This window comes from Triturus cristatus, chromosome 2_1 (genome assembly GCF_964204655.1).
Source record: "Triturus cristatus chromosome 2_1, aTriCri1.1, whole genome shotgun sequence".
Taxonomy (NCBI): domain Eukaryota; kingdom Metazoa; phylum Chordata; class Amphibia; order Caudata; family Salamandridae; genus Triturus; species Triturus cristatus.
Genome location: NC_140581.1, coordinates 1,104,171,248 through 1,104,187,574, shown reverse-complemented (window position 1 = coordinate 1,104,187,574; position 16,327 = coordinate 1,104,171,248). Strand labels below are relative to the sequence as shown.

The 16,327-nt window shown below is 51.3% G+C and overlaps 1 protein-coding gene across 4 annotated transcripts in view; it reads left to right on the top strand.

Moving 5' to 3' along the window:
- The window catches only part of LOC146866435 (poly [ADP-ribose] polymerase tankyrase-1), a 555,840-nt gene that overhangs the window by 448,406 nt on the left and 91,107 nt on the right, over nucleotides 1-16,327 (top strand). For all 4 annotated transcript variants that reach the window (XM_085636500.1, XM_085636501.1, XM_085636499.1 and 1 more), the window contains one exon: nucleotides 1,254-1,336. In XM_085636500.1, coding sequence (XP_085492626.1) covers nucleotides 1,254-1,336 — 83 coding nt within the window. The remainder of the gene's footprint in view (nucleotides 1-1,253; nucleotides 1,337-16,327) is intronic.

Sequence of the window (16,327 nt, the reverse complement as noted above, 5' to 3'; positions counted from 1 at the left end):
GTACTCTGATCAGTCTAGAATGGGATATCCTTTACCCCTCTTACCTCTATCAGGGAAAATCTTTCTTCACTTCTTTCCTACAAAAGACAGCAGAAGCTCTACAATTTACATTTTCACAGAAATAAGAGGCACTATTGGAGCTTAAACTGGTTGCCTGTGAGAAACCTTTGTTGGGCCTGGCAATCCTCAGACAAATGTCTAGGCAGCACCGACCTGCAGTTTGTAACTGAAATTTTTATTTTTACAGCCAATTCCGTAGAGCCCGGTGGTTTACGTTTCCTCTGCAAATTAAAACTTGAATATCTTTCCACCAGCTCCTCCAGATAAGCAGTCTTAGAGACTTGATTCAATAGGGTGAATAGTCTTTGTTTCTAGCAGCTTTGTCTTTTACACTGAACGCCATGGGCCTTGTGGTCGACTCTTTTCACGCGCTAAGAGCTGGGAAAATAGACAGTCTACCTCACCACTTGAATAGGCCATTTTCTGATTTGGTCAACAATGGTTTGGACAATTCCAAACATTCTGGAAGTGCATCCTGAATTTTTGTGAATATATGTATATAGCTTATATGAAGATCAATATAATTTTTACCAAGGAGTAAACACTAATCCTCATTAACCTAGTCCCTTTGGGCATAAAGGGTTGTCCTTGTTTGGTTTATATAGTCCATGGATATGGCTGTCACGCTGCATTGACATGGTTTATAGTCTATAGATATGACATCCTTGCATGCATTCTGCTGGATTTTCAAGATTTTCCAGGCTATACTTAGAGACATGTCCCTTCTTGTTGAGCTACTGTACAGGGAGAAGGACAAGACGGCCAATACTGTTTCTCCTTCTTATGCCTCAAGAACAGTCGGGCTGCAGCTTGTTTGTACCCTAGGCCTGGACTTACCTGTGCGACATTTCCACCTAACAGTATTGGAAGGTCCGTATTTATTTTATGGTTGTGCATTTTTATCGGTTTATCCATTCAGTTGTCTTAAATTATACAAACATGTGAGTAATTGATCTTGTAGCTTTTTCTTGTGTTTTAGATTACAGAAAAAGTTATTTATTCTGTATAAGATTTTTTTAACATACAGCTGTGAAGAGTCAAACTATGATGGCTCCAAGCTAGTCTACTTTCTAAGCTCCATATGGAGTGAAACTCATGTGCAGCTCGAGTGATTGAATAATACTGACCTGCTTTTCGGAGCCGAATGTTTGTACACAAAGTAAAATAAATAATGATAGTTTCTTTTCTTTCAGTTACTGCTCTTGACATAAACATCAATCAATTTCTGAAAAGCCTTGGCCTGGAACACCTTCGGGACATCTTTGAAACAGAACAGGTAGGAGACAAACTTGTACTTTACTTCATCACACTTGTATGTGTTGAGTTGAACTTTTAGTTAATTTTGAAAACACATAAGGAGCCGATACAAATATTGTGGAATATATGTCCATACATTTTTTGTTTAGGTGATACTTTTGGGAATGTTCTTTCTGCTTTACTGCAAATCCAAATGTGTTTTTTTAAATTGCTTAAAATGTTTTGGATAGCTGTTGCAAAGTTAGCTCTTTTTGGGTGGTCACCCCAGATTTTTTGGGGGGGGGCACACACTTGCTGGTAATCTTGAACTCTAACACTGGAACTTATCCAGTGCCCAGTGTATGTGCTTTGACCCAAAAAGATGTATAAATTGGCTTAACCTGATTTGCGCTTTTAACTTTCCTTTAAGGCCATAGTATATGATACAGAAATGCACCCACGACATGGAAAGTTTCCACTTGTGGGCTGCAGCACCTGTTGTGCCATCCATTACGGTGGTAGTGAAAACATGGCTTCAGGCCTGACAGCAGCAGCTTGAACCCTTAATTTGGAAGAGAAATGGGCCTGCTGTCTGTGACCCCAGAGAAGCCCTGAAGGACTAGATCTGTTTTGTCTTCTACCCAGGACAAAGAAGTAGACTTAAAGGGTCAGATGGCTGAACTCCTTTGTGGCTGAAGGAACACAACAAGCTGCAAGAGGCATTTTCACTGAAGCTTCCAGCTGACCAGTGGCAGCTGGACCTGGTCTGGACTTAGCTGTTGCCCTCTGCCTGGCACCCTAAGAAGTGTACTCCTGTGGTGTTTGTGCTCTTTGGAGACATTTTAAATCTTTTCCAACAGAGCTTTAGATGGACCTGAGGGGAAAAGAATCTGACTGGCAGTTCTGATTCAGCTTTGTCCCGCTCAGGGCTACCAGCACCTCCAAAGACCCGCCCTGATTTCAGACACACAAATTTTCAACAAGAAAGTTTCAGCGGGACCAACCTGCTTCATGTATCTGGCCTTCTGTTCTACAGCAGCAGCTACAGTTTCAGTGGCGGCCTGCTCAGAAAGGATTTTTAACATAAGTGACAAAGTGCATTTCTCAGTTGGGAATTAGAATTTTTTTCAAACGTTTTGACTCGCATACTTTTCACTGGTACCACTCCACTTCTCTGTGATCAGCTGCTACTTCCCGGTCTACTGATTCCATAGACTATTATTGGTGCATTGCGCATTTTGAAGCTATGTTCACTTAAATCGTTAAGAATTCATATCTCCAGTTCCGCCTTTCATTTTTTTGTAAATTTCTCTTTATTTTACAGTTGGTTGTGGAGTTATTTTGTGTTTTGTCACTTTTCCCACTGTGTATGCACTGTTTAAATACTTAACGCATTGCTATTGACTTAAGCCTGGCTACTTTGGGTCACATTACCAGGGATTAATCTCAGGTTTATTGTATTTAATTTGTGTGACATCTGCCAGATAGAGGCCTTCTTATCCTTTGAGGTGTACATTCATCTACCCAAATGATAATTCACTGTGTTATAATAGCTCAGGATTTTTTTTATGGATAGTGTAGTAGACTGACTTAGTATATGGTGCACACTTATTTAAGTGAAGCATCCTGCACTAATCCAAACAAACCTTGTGGTGATTTTAGTGGTCATGGACTACCACAGAAAGCTCTCTAAGTGGTAGCTGTGGAGAGGAGCCTTCAGGCTTAGTCCAGAAGGAGTTTTAAGCAGCTTGTTTTTCCATAACTCTTCGTATAGTGTAGGTTAAACGAAAAAGACGCACACAGTGTAGTTTTATTTAAAAAAAGTTATATTTATTATACACACTCATTAACACATTGATTGAAAGAGACACGTTAGTGATAGATTCCTTACCTTAGAAAATCCCCAAGCATCAGACTGGATCCGGAAAGTTTTGCTAGCAGTACCCCTGCACGTCAGTAGGTGGCGTCATGCGGCTCTGCGTCCTTCGCTGGCGTCGTAAGCGCCGAGATGACGTCACGGAGACTACTTAGGCGCCACCCATGCGCGCTGACGTCAGTTCTTTCTTTTTCCACGCCGGCAAGCGCAGATCCTGTTAGAGCACGTACCTTAGTCACTTTTTGACTACCCTTTTTGAGACTTTGTCTCCTGTACTCCTTGGAGCACGTAGGGATGCCTGGATTTAAGTCTTGTGGGGCCTGCCATCGCACTATGTCAGTGGCGGACCCCCACGATGTTTGCCTCTACTGCCTGGAGACCGGCCACGACTCCAGGGACTGTCGGGCCATGGCCCCGAAGGCCTTGAGGGAGGGAGCGGCGCCGGAAGCTGCTGGACGTCTGGCACTCGTCCCAGCGCCGTTCTAGGGACCGTTCCCGGGAACGCTCATGGGGTCGCAGTCGTCGCTCCTCGGGCTCCAAGTCTTCACCCTCGGATTCGGGTAAGAGACGACACAAAAAGAAGTAGAAGAAGCGAGTTCGCTCTCTGACATCCCCCCGTCGGTCCTCGGATGCGGACGAGGGGAACAGGGGTTCCGGCGCTGCAGCCCCTTTGGAGCCTGGGAGTCCCGCGGCCTACCCACCTTACCCAGGTCCGTCGGCGACTCCCAAACAGGTGCAAGAATTTCTTGCTACCATGTACCGCCTCTTTAGGCCTCAGGCTCCCGCCGCCACGCCTTCGGTCCCCGCGGTCCCGTGTCTGGTTCCTGTTGGGCTGCCGGTGGATCCAGCTTCGGCGCCACAGGATCCTGCGCCGTTGGCTCCGGCCCTGGCGCCACTAGGTCCAGAGCTGCCGGCTTCGGCCCCAATGCCACCGTCGGCTCTGCCCCCGGCGCCACAGTGGATGCCCTTCGTCTTGCCCAGGTTCCAGGACCATTTTGTTCCGGCCTGGGATCCGTATTGGGATGTGGCGCCAGCTCGGCCCCGGCCGGCGCCGTTCACGACGCCGTTTGTTCTTTCTCCAGCCCCAGCCTCTGCCGCCGCGGTCTGTTCCCCATGCGAATGAGGTGGAGGACGACTGGGAGGGGTCCGAGGACCCTCTTCCCCGTCAGTGTGACTGAGCAGGACTGGGTGGACGACTTGGAGGATGCCAGCAACCTCAACGTTTCCTCTGACCCGGGGTTTGCCTCTCCCCCGCCTACCATGGAGGAGGGCGCCTCCTACACGATGATGCTCCGTCGGGCAGCTGAGGTTCTCAACTTTGATCTCCCTACGGTGGCCCTCAAAACTAATCTCCTCACTGAGGTGCTGCAGACGGCATCCACTTCGTCGGGAACTCCTGCTCCCATTTAGCGACGCCCTCACTGACGTCTTGTTGGGCACTTGGTCGCGGCCAGCCACAGGGGCCCCTGTGGATAAGAATGTCGCCAGGCGTCACCGCCCGGCGCCTGGTGACCCCGCTTTTCTGACCTCTCATCCTACGCCTGAGAGCCTGGTTATCCAAGCCTCGACGTCACAGAGTGCCTTTCCCATGGCTTCGCAGGATAAGTACTCTAAGAAGCTGGAACAGTTCGGTAAGCGGTTGTTCTCTTCAGCCAGCTTGGGGCTGCGGTCAGTGAACACCGCCTGCTTATTGGGCCGCTATTCCCATGCGGTGTGGGATACAGTTGCACAGGTGTTGCCTCAGTGTCCTGAGGAGACCCACGCTGTGCTGTCCCAAGCTGTTGCTGAGGGTAAGGATGCGGCTAAGTTCGCCATTCGGTGTGGTTTGGACACCGCGGACTCACTGGGTAGGGCGATTTCTATGACTGTGGTGCTTCATCGCCACACCTCGTTGAGATCTACCGGGTTCTCGCCAAATGTCCAAATCTCGCTCGTGGACATGCCCTTTGATGGCACTCGCCTGTTTGCCGATAAGGCTGACAGTGCACTGGAGCGTTTTAAGGACTCGCGGCCACGGCCAAGTCCTTGGGTCATTCCGCAAAGAGCCCGGCCACTCCTGGTTTTCGTTCCTTTCGTGGCCACGGCAGAGGCGCCCAGGCACGTTCCTTCAGCAAGCCTGTGCAGAACCAGCCTCAGCGCGGACACGGCTTCCGCAGTGGCGGGTCTGGGAATCAGCATTGGGGTCAGTCCACTTCCGCCCCCGCTGCTTCTACCTCCAAACCTTCTTAATCCGAGCTTTGTGGAGCACCCCGCGCCGGTGGATGGCTGGATCCGCCACCACCTCCCCTACTGGCGCGATATCACATCGGACAAGTGGGTGTTACAGATCAGCCGCAGGGGTTACTCCCTTCCCTTTTAGTCCTCCCCTCCAGCCATGCCACCTTGGTGCCACCGCATGTCGGGGAAAACACTTGGCGACTCTCCAACAGGAAGTTACGACCCTCTTGGCCAAGGGGGCCATCGAGTGCGTTCCGGGGCCGGAAGTAGGGAGTGGTTGTTATTCCCACTACTTTCTGGTCCCCAAGAAGGACAAAGAGGGACTGCGTCCCATCTTGGATCTCCGGAACGTCAACCGCTTTCTCCGGAAGGAGAAGTTCAAAATGCTGACTGGCTCAGGTCTTGGCTGCCCTCGACCCTGGAGACTGGATGGTAGCGTTGGACTTGCAGGACGCATATTTTCACATCCCCGTCCTGCCGGCCCACCGGCGTTACCTGCGGTTCACGGTAGGCCACGAGCATTTTCAATTTGCCTTGCTCCCCTTAGGCCTTACCAGCGCCCCTCGGGTGTTCACGAAAGTGATTGCGGTGGTCGCAGCTCATCTGCGCAGGTCAGGGGTATCAGTCTTCCCCTACCTCGACGACTGGTTGTTGAAGGCCGGCTCGCCCCAGGCAGTCATCTTCCACCTTCAGACTACGGCCGACCTCCTGCATTTGCTGGGGTTCTCCATCAATGTGCCAAAGTCGCACCTGAGTCTCTCTCAGCAGCTCCCCTTCATAGGAGCGGTTCTGGATTTGACACGGTTTCGGGTTTATCCTCCCGAGCAGTGAGTCCAGGATATTCAGGCTATGATTCCGATCTTTCAGTCTCTATCCTGGGTTTCAGTTAGGATGACCCTCCGGGCTCTTGGTCCTGATGGCCTCCTGCATCCTGCTGGTGCAACATGCCAGATGGCATATGCGGGCTCTGCAGTGGGACCTGAAGTTCCAGTGGACGCAGCATCAGGGGAACCTGTCCGATCATGTCCAGATCTCAGAGTGCACTGCACGACAGTTGCAGTGGTGGCTCACGAATCGCGATTTGGTCAATGGCAGATCCCTCTCCCTTACCCAACCGTAGCACACAGTGGTGATGGATGCGTCCCTCCTGGGATGGGGAGGCCACTTGGAGAGGCGGAGATCAGAGGACTCTGGTCTCCGGCGGAGTCCCGGCTCCATATCACCCTTTTGGAGCTGTGAGCGATCCGACTTGCACTGAAGGCATTCCTTCCCTCTGTGCGTGGAAGTGTGGTGCAGGTGTTCAAGGAAAACACCACCGCCATGTGGTATTGCAACAAACAGGGCGGGGTGGGGTTGTGGACCCTATGTCAGGAGGCTCTGCGCCTCTGGACATGGCTGGAACATCAAGGCAACCTTGGTGGTTCAACACCTGGCAGGTTCTCTGAACGCCAGGGCGGACGAACTCAGCCGCCGGTGCTTGATGGATCACGAATGGTGTCTGCACTCGGCCGTGGTGCAAGGTCTCTTTCTGCAGTGGGGAGAGCCTTGGTTAGATCTATTCGCCACCGAAGAGAACGCGCAATGTCATCAATTCTGCGTGTTGGAATTTACAAGGCAGCACTTGCTCGGCGACGCTTTTCGTCACGAGTGGAGCTGTGATCTGTTGTACGCCTTTCCGCCTATACCACCTCTGCCCAGAGAGCTGAAGAAGATTTTGTGCGACCAGGCCCAAGTCATCCTTGTGGCTCCGGATTGGGCAAGAAGATACTGGTATCCCGAGCTACTCAGCATGGCAATCGATCCCCCGATCCGTCTGCCTCTTCGGGAGGATATTCTGTCGCAGCAGCAGGGGACGGTCCTCCACCCGAACCTGTCCAGCCTCCACCTCCATGCGTGGAGATTGAGCGGCGACAGTTGAGAGCTTTCGATCTTCCTCCCGAAGTCTGTGATGTCATTCTGGCAGCCAGGCGTCCATCCACTAAGACGATGTACACCTGCCGGTGGAACACGTTTGTGGCGTGGTGCACAGCAAAGTCTGTGGATCCCCTTTCTGCCCCTCTTTCTGAGGTCCTTCTGTTCCTGCTATCCTTGGCCCGGCAGGGCTCTGCTTTGGGCACTGTCAAAGGTTATCTTTCGGCCATATCCGCCTTTCTGAGGCTTCCAGATCAGCCTTCTCTCTTTAAGTCCCCAGTTGTTAACCATTTCCTGAAAGGCATTACACACATGTTCCCCCCCGTGCCTTTCGTGATGCCTCAATGGGACTTGAATCTTGTCTTGCCCTATCTGATGTGCGCTCCCTTTGATCCCCTTCATAACTGTCCTTTACGTCTTCTCACTCTCAAGACAGCTTTCCTGGTAGCTATCACCTCTGCCCGAAGAGTGAATGAGCTCCAGGCTCTTTCTTCTAAACCTCTTTTCCTTTCTGTTCATCTGGACATGGTGGTTTTAAGGACCTGTCCTTCTTTTTTTTGCCCAAAGGTTGTCACGCCCTTCCACATCGGGCAGACCATCACCTTGCCCACCTTCTTTCCGCCTCAGCATCCTTCAAAAGAGGAAGAGAGGCTCCACCGTTTGGACCCAAAACGTGCGCTCTCGTTCTATCTGAAGCGCACACAGCAGTTCCGGGTGGATGACCAGCTCTTTGTTGGCTACGTGGGCGCCAAAAAAGGTAGGGCCGTGCACAAATGAACCATCTCTTGGTGGATCGTTCTGTGCATCACAGCATGTTACTCGTTGGCTAAGAAGGAGCCTCCTGTGGGGCTGCGTGCCCATTCTACCAGGGCAACGGCAGCCACTACTGCCCTGGGAAGCGGTGTTCCCTTGCAGGATATTTGTCAGGCAGCTACGTGGGCCTCGCTGCACACGTTTACCAAGCATTACTGCCTTGACAGTCAAGTCCGGAGAGACGGCTTCTTCGGCCGTTCTGTTCTCCGTGACCTTCTGGTGTAATCTATTCGCAGACCCTCCACCGGGGTTTGTATTGCTGGGGTATCTATTCTAAGGTAAGGAATCTATCACTAACGTGTCTCTTTCAGATGACCAAGTTACTACTTGTGTAACAATTTATCTGTAAGAGACATTAGTTAGTGATAGATTCCTTACCTTAGAATAATCCCCAGGCGTCAGACTGGATCCAGATATATCGTTACACAAGTAGTAACTTGTGCTTCAGGGGGCACCTCTGCGGTGCCCCCTGAGTAAATAGTTTAAAAAAATCCCACACCGGCATCAATATAGGTTTATTGAGAGGAGCTGTGGACCTAGAGTTGTCGAGTTTCCAGCCCATGTACCCTCCATGGCTTTCCTGGCACTTACAATATTAAGGAATAGACCCCAGTAATTTAGGGGCACAACTGCTCATGCAGATATGCTCACACCTGGGATATAGTGTACCCTTCCTTAGGGATGGTAAGGCCTGCTAGAGGGGTGACTTATCTATATCTCAGGCAGTGCTAGTCGGCATGGCACCCAGGCTGTGTGCCATGTTGACTTTGTCATTTTGTCTGCACCAGGCCATGCATGCTGCAGTGGCAGTCTGCATGGCCTAGGTGAGGGGTCACTCTTCAGTCCCAATGTCCTAGATACCATTTACTAGGAACTTAAAGGGGGTCTGATGGGCCAATTGTAGAACAGTTTTTTGGGGAGAAGCACTGGTTGGCAGGGACCCTGCGCTTTACAATTGAAACCCCATCATTTTCCAGGCAAAAAGTGAGGGATAACCTTGTCAGAGAGGTGCTTTCTCACAAATACTGTCAAAGTGCGGGGCAACATTAACTTGTTCATATTTAATTGCCACACCAATTGCACTTAATTTCTATTTAGTGAGTCCCTTTTTTGCTCTGCTTCTGCAAAATGTTTCCCAAGCTCCTCCATTCCATTCTATAAACAAGCATTGGCAATGCCCTTAGGTCTGGCTTTCAGGAAATGTTGTATGATAATATGAAGAGTTACAAATCAATAGCATGGGAAAAGATATGTATGGGTGTGGAAATAAAGAACTGTAGAATATTGCCATAGGTTAAAAGGTCAGGTGACAGTTTAACTGTCTGTCCTAAATGTTCAGGTAGGTGAATGACTGCCCTTCTCCCATCTGGTCTGCTGCCAGAGAAAAAGCTAAATTATCTAGTTATCTAATACACTTTAATAGCCTTTCAATGTCATGTGTGTGCCTCTAAAAGTTAAACAGCTGCATAAATAAAATGATCACAGCCAGTGGAGGGCAAGCACATTTTTTCTGGAAGCACACAACTTCACCCCCATCAAAACATGTACTCCTGGCTCCCAACATCTGGGTGAGCCAAAGCCCCTCTCTTCTGATGATAACATAATTTGTTTTAAGAAGACAGTGTTTGGAATGTGATTTTGGTTGTTTACATGGCCTAGGTGTATGCAAGATGGATGCACTGGACATTGTTTTTGAAGTGGACATCAATTTCTGAAGTGAGTGGCCATTAGGATGATATGATTTCAGCAGTAGGTGATGAACTGGCAGATGGACAGTATGAGAAAGTGCCATCTTTCTTGCATGGTATGCCCCCACTTTTTGCTGAATTGCTGAATGTACTTTGACTGAGTGTGCCCTGGACTCCTGCCAATCAGGTGCCCAGGGCCTATGTTCGATCCCTAAAACACACAAAACCCAAATTGGCAAACCCTGGCCACATGTCAGCCCCTGGTAAATGGTACCCTAGGTACCCAGGGCCTTGTGACCAGGGAAGGCCTCTAAGACCTGCAGCACTCATTGTGCCACCCTTAGAGGCCCTGTACCCTTACACACACACACTGCCTTTGCAGGCTAGGTGTCTGGGTGCAAGACAAAACAAAGTCGACATGGCACACATCCCTGTGTGCCATGCCCATCACCTACACTGCCGTGGCATACATCAGCCACCCCTCTAGCTGGGTGCCTTATGCCAATGGTGTGGGCACAGGGGCAGGAGCCCTGTGCCCCTACAGTACCCAGGTCCATTCCTGAGCACTGTAAGTGCAGTGCTGCTATTTAAGAGTACATGGTGCTTAGAGCTCATCAAACACGAACTCCACAGCACCATAATGGCAATACTGAAGACTGAGAAGTTTGGTATCAAACTTCTCAGCACATTGAACCCACACTGATGCCAGTGTGGGATTTAATGTACCAAGCACCCCAGAGGTAATCTTAGAGATGCCCCCTTAAACCTAACCTACATTCCACGTCTGCTCTGAGGCTGCCTAGGCTGCCACACAGCAGACATGTTGCTGGACCCCTGGGTGGGAGAGCCCCTGCTCTCCCGGGCCTGCAACAATGCACATCCTGGGCGAGGTGCTAAATCTCCTCCCCCAGGATGGGCAGGGGGAAGCTTCAAAGGCATGCCGCCTCTGTGAGCTTCCCCAGGCCACTGCAACCCCCCACTCTGGCGGGAAGCTTGGCCGGAAACCCCAAATAAGGACAGGGGATGTGCCAGCCTGCCAACCCCACCCCTCAGGTGGGGGAGGCGAGGTGAAGCACATCTCCGGGCTCTCGCCATCTTGAAGATGGGAAGCCCTACCCTATCAGGACTAGGCTACTGCCCCCCTCCCACAGGAGAGAGGCAGTATAGGAGGTGTACCCACCCTAGGACAGGGACCCATTGGTCCCTGCCCTTCACCTACCTGTAACGCCCCTAAATCTAGTATTTAGGGGCACCCTGAACCTTCCTTCCCCAGATTCCAGATTCCGAAATACAAAGAAGAGCAAGAAGAAAGAAGACCTGCCCTGCAGCTGCTAAAAAGAGGAAGACACCAACTGCTTTGGCCCCAGCCCTACCGGCCTGTCGACCCTCGAAACTGCTCCTGCTCCAACTCGGCATCTCTTGTGGCCAGCAACCTCACAAACCCTGGAGGACCTGGCTACCTTTTGGCTCTAAGCCCCTGGGACTCCCATGAGTAGAGGCTCTACTCAAAACCTACTTCTAATCCCTGGCAGCAGCCCAGAACCGCGAACCCAGCACACTCTGCACCAGCCAGTGCCGGAGGGAACAAAGACCACGAGAACGACCCCAAGGCGACTGTGACCCCGAGTCCGGCACCCAAGGACCTCCCTCAACACTCCTGAAGAAGCCTGCAGCCTCAGAACAAGATGCCCCCCCTACCGCGGTGAACAGAGGGTAATATTTCCCGACACCAAAAGGCACCCTGCACGCGGCACCCCGCGGCCCCCTGTGCCCAATCCCGGGGTACCTACCTATCCTCCAACTACCCAACTTACCTCTCGAAGTGGTGGTGGCACCTGAAGAATCCTCGTCCCCGAGCTTGCAGTCTTTTTCTAAACCGGAGATTTCCCATTGAAATCAATTGAGCGCCCGAAGGCTCAAACGCACCCTGCACCCAGCCGCCCAAGTGGCCCTGGAAGTGCAACCTCTACACTTACCTACTTCCCCACTTGCCCTGAGTAAGTGACCAGGAGCCCAGCTCCCACAGCCGCTTGGCTTGCTAGTCAGCAGCCACCAACCAAGGACCCCCTATCCCTCATAGGATAACATTGGGCCTAACTCTCTCTGCACCCGGCCGCCCTAGAGTCGCTGAGGGTGAACCAACTGTACCTACCTGACCCTTGGGGACCCCTGAGTCTATGCCCAGAACCTCAACTCTGCCAGTCGAGTACTTACCTTTAAACCGATAACTCTATTTTCTTCATAGGGTAACATTGACTGGCTTTTTCCTGAAATTTCTTCTAAGTGTGGACTTTTCAAATCTTAAAATATTCACCAAAAATCAGCCGAGTAACGAAAACGAAAATACTCACCTGCTCTTAGGTGAGCTCCCAGTGCTGGATCTTGGTGCCCAGCACTGACTCTGAAAAATACTTACAACTGTACTTACCAGTAACCCAATTTTCTCCCATAGGAAACCATTGACTGTTTTTCTGTGAAATTTCTTCTAAGTGTCAATTTCTGCAATCTTTAAATATTCTTTAAAAATCGTATAATATCTGAAAACGTAATTACTTACCTGTTTTGGATAAAGGTCCCAGTACTGAGTCTAGGTACCCAGTACTTGGTTACAAAAGTAATGAGAACATACTGTACCTGCAACTTGAATTTTCTTCCATAGGGAATCATTGACTGTTTTCTTTGAAAAAAAATTCTGTCAGCTTTTAAAATAGCTAAATATTGTTTAAAAATCATCACAGTAATTAAGTCGACTTTCATCACTTGATTCCAAGTACTGACCCAGGACTGAATCTAGGATCCAGTCCTGGAATTCCAAAAAGTATCCTAAAAGTAATCTGTTGCAAATAACTTGAAATTTCCATTGAGCTCAATGCATTGTTGTGTTTAAAATAGAGTTGCCTATTGCAACCACTTGTAACTGTTTACAAAAGTCAATTGCATATTGCAAAAGTATTTATGTAAAGCATCTCATTCTGAGAAAGTATATTTTAATGCCAAGTGTTGGTTCTAAAATAAAACAAGCATATATTTTTTTTTATATATAAACCATTGGCCTAGAGTTCAGTTATTGAGTGTGTGAGACCTTTTGCTGACTGTGTACAACAAATGCTTTACACTGTCCTCTGATACTGCCTTACTGCTCGACCAAGCTACCACTTTAGATAGTAAGGTTATATCTAACTTTAGCCTCTGTCAAACCCTTGGGGACTGTGGACTCTGTACACCCTGTAGCTATTAGGGAACAGTATATACAGAGCCACTTTCTCACAGACAGCTTGATAAAGCAACTGGAAAACAAACTTAACAATGTACCCGGATGTGTGGGATGCCATTTTAAACAGATGCACTCTATGGACACTCTTTTTGCAAAAGAATTGAGGAGCTTAAGAAAATTGTAAGTTAATATTGTGTCCCTGTCTCCAAGACTTGGCTCCTAGCATGGAGCAAAAATAAAAAATAAAAAAAATGGATGAACAGAAACAACTCCAGTTATGGTAAATAACTCCACTTTTGCACTTACATTAAAATAGACACCAATATATTTGTTTGTCTTGTCAGTGTGCCAGAATGATACTAACAATCGCTCACCATGAGCACACCCAGTTTATGATTTATCCTTGCATACATATTATTTTGCTGCTCTTTCACATAATATTTTAGATACGTTATGGCCAAAATATTGCATAAAATAATTAAAAAGAATATCTGAAAGAAACACGTTTGTTAGATTCCTTACCTTAGAAAGATCCGGAAAGATTTTCGTCAGCAATACACTTGCGCGTCGTATAGGCGTCGTCTGCTGCTCCGCGTCCGTCGTCGGCATCGTGATCGCCGGGATGACGTCGTCGGAGTACTTAGACGCCGCCCTCGCGCGCTGACGTCAGTTCTTCTTTTTTCCGCGCAGATCCGAGAAGAGCATACCCTTTTTGAACTTTTATGGTTCCTATTTCGAGTCGACCTCGACTTCTGGTGCCGGTAGGGATGCCTGGATTTAAGCCGTGCGACGCCTGTCACCGCCTGATGTCGGTCACGGATCATCACCGCCGGTGTCTCTACTGCCTTGGGGCCGACCACGATGCCAAGTCGTGCCTCGACTGCCAGGCCTTGACCTCGAAGGCTAGTCGGGAGCGGTCCCGCAAGCTGCTCGAGATCCGGCAGTCGGCTCCGCTCGAGGTCCCGGTTGAGGAGGAGGTCGAGGGACCGGTCGCGGAGTCGCAGCCATTATCGCTCCTCGGGGTCCAAGTCCTCGCATTCCGGTAAGTCGAGGCAAAGCAAGAAGTCGAAGAGACGACATCGCTCTTCTGACTCCACCCGCCGGTCACGCGACTCGGCTGAGGGTTCGGGCCCCATACCCTTCGGTCCCTGGGCCCGACGCGACTCCGATGGAGATCCGAGACTTCCTCGTGGCCATGAGGAGTCTCGCTCCACCGTCGAGGCCTGCCGGTGTGCCTTCGGGCCCCGCAGGTCCGACTGGGGGGCCTAGCGAGCGGGCGGCTCCGGCGCCGTCATCGACTTCGGTCCTGACGCCGCAGGCCCCCGGGGATCCAGGCCTGGATCCCGGTCGACCTTACGACCCCTTCGGTGCCGGCCCCGGCGCCGTCTTCGGACGACGTTGTCCCCAGGTTTAGTCCCGGTCCAGGCCCGGCCCGGCGTCGGAGCGGCAGATTCCAGATGACAGATTTAGCTACCGCCCGGCTCTGACGGATGATGGGCACTGGGAGGGGTCTGAGGACCCTCTGGCACAGCAGTGCCAGTTATCTCAGAACTGGGCAGAAGAACTGGGGGATGCCAGTGGTCTTGATACCTCCCCTGACACTGGCTTAATCTCTCCTCCTTCCGTGGCTACGGAGGAGGGTGCTACCTATTCTGTGGTGCAGAGCAGGGCTGCCAAGGCTCTTCAGCTAGAGCTCCCTGCAGTGGCCGTGAGGACTAACCTCCTCACTGAAGTGCTTCAACCGCAGGTAAGCTCCTTGAAGCTTCTGCTGCAGTTCAATGAAGCACTGACGGACGTTCTGATGGGCACCTTGTCCAAGCCCTCCACAGTCCCTCCTGTGGACCGGAACGTGGCCCAGCACCACCGCTCCGCACCGGGCGACCCCAGCTTTCTGTCGGTGCACCCCACGCCTGAGAGCCTGGTTATCCAGGCCTCTACCTCCCAGACCTCCTTCCCGTCCGCTCCCCCGGATCGGGTCTCCAAAAGGTTGGAACAGTTTGGGAAGAAACTGTTCTCCTCTCTTAGTTTGGGGTTGCGGTCTATCAACACCGCATGCCTTTTGGACAGTTACACCCACTCCTTGCGGGATACGGTGGCGGACGTGCTGCCTTAGTGTCCAGAGGAGGCCCAGACACGGCTCGCCCAGGCTCTTGCCGAGGGGCGGGATGTGGCACGGTACTCAATACGATGTGGGCTTGACACAACGGACTCGCTAGGTAGGGCAATTGCGACCACAGTGGCGATTCGTCGCCACGCCTGGCTGAGGTCCACGAATTTCTCTGGGGATGTCCAGAGCACCCTCATGAACATGCCCTTCGATGGCCGTCGCCTCTTTGGCGGCAAAGCGGATACTGCGCTGGAGCGCTTTAAGGACTCCAGGGCTACGGCCAAGTCCTTGGGCCTCTCGGCCCGCGCCCGCAAACTTCCACTTTTCGCCCCTTTGTGGCCAAGGAAGGGGCGCCCCCACACGTCCGTCTAGCCACATGCCGCAGAACCAGCCTCAACACAGTCGTGGACGTGGATTCCGCCGAGGCGGAGCGGGGGGACAGAGAGCCGGTCAGCCCACATCTACCCCAGCAGCATCTGCCTCCAAACCTTCCTAGTCCGAGCTTTCAGGCCCATTCCACGCCAGTGGGAGGCAGAGTTCGCCATCACCTGCTCCATTGGCGTACCATCACATCGGACAGATGGGTGCTGCAAATCGTCTGAAGGGGCTACTCCCTCCCCTTCGAGGCGACCCCTCCAGCCATGCCACCGCAGTACCACCGCATGCCGGGGGATCACTTGCAACTTCTGCAGGAGGAAGGTACGGCCCTCTTGGCCAAGGGGGCCATCGAGCGCGTTCTTGGCCTAGATGTAGGTCGGGGTTGTTATTCCCACTACTTTCTGGTTCCCAAGAAGGGCAAAGGGGACCTACGCCCTATCTTGGACCTTAGGAGCGTCAACGCCTTCCTCCGGAAGGAGAAGTTCAAGATGCTCACCTTAGCTCAGGTTCTGGCTGCCCTAGACCCTGGAGACTGGATGGTAGCGTTGGACTTGCAGGACGCTTATTTCCACATCCCCGTCCTGCCGGCCCACCGGCGTTACCTGCGGTTCACGGTAGGCCACGAGCACTTTCAGTTTACCGTGCTCCCCTTTGGCCTCACCAGTGCCGCTCCGGTGTTCACGAAAGTGATGGCGGTGGTCGCAGCTCATCTGCGCAGATTAGGGGTTCCAGTCTTCTCCTATCTCGACGACTGGTTGTTGAAGGCAGGCTCGCCCCAGGCAGTCGTCTCCCACCTCCAGACTACGGCCGACCTCCTGCATTTTATT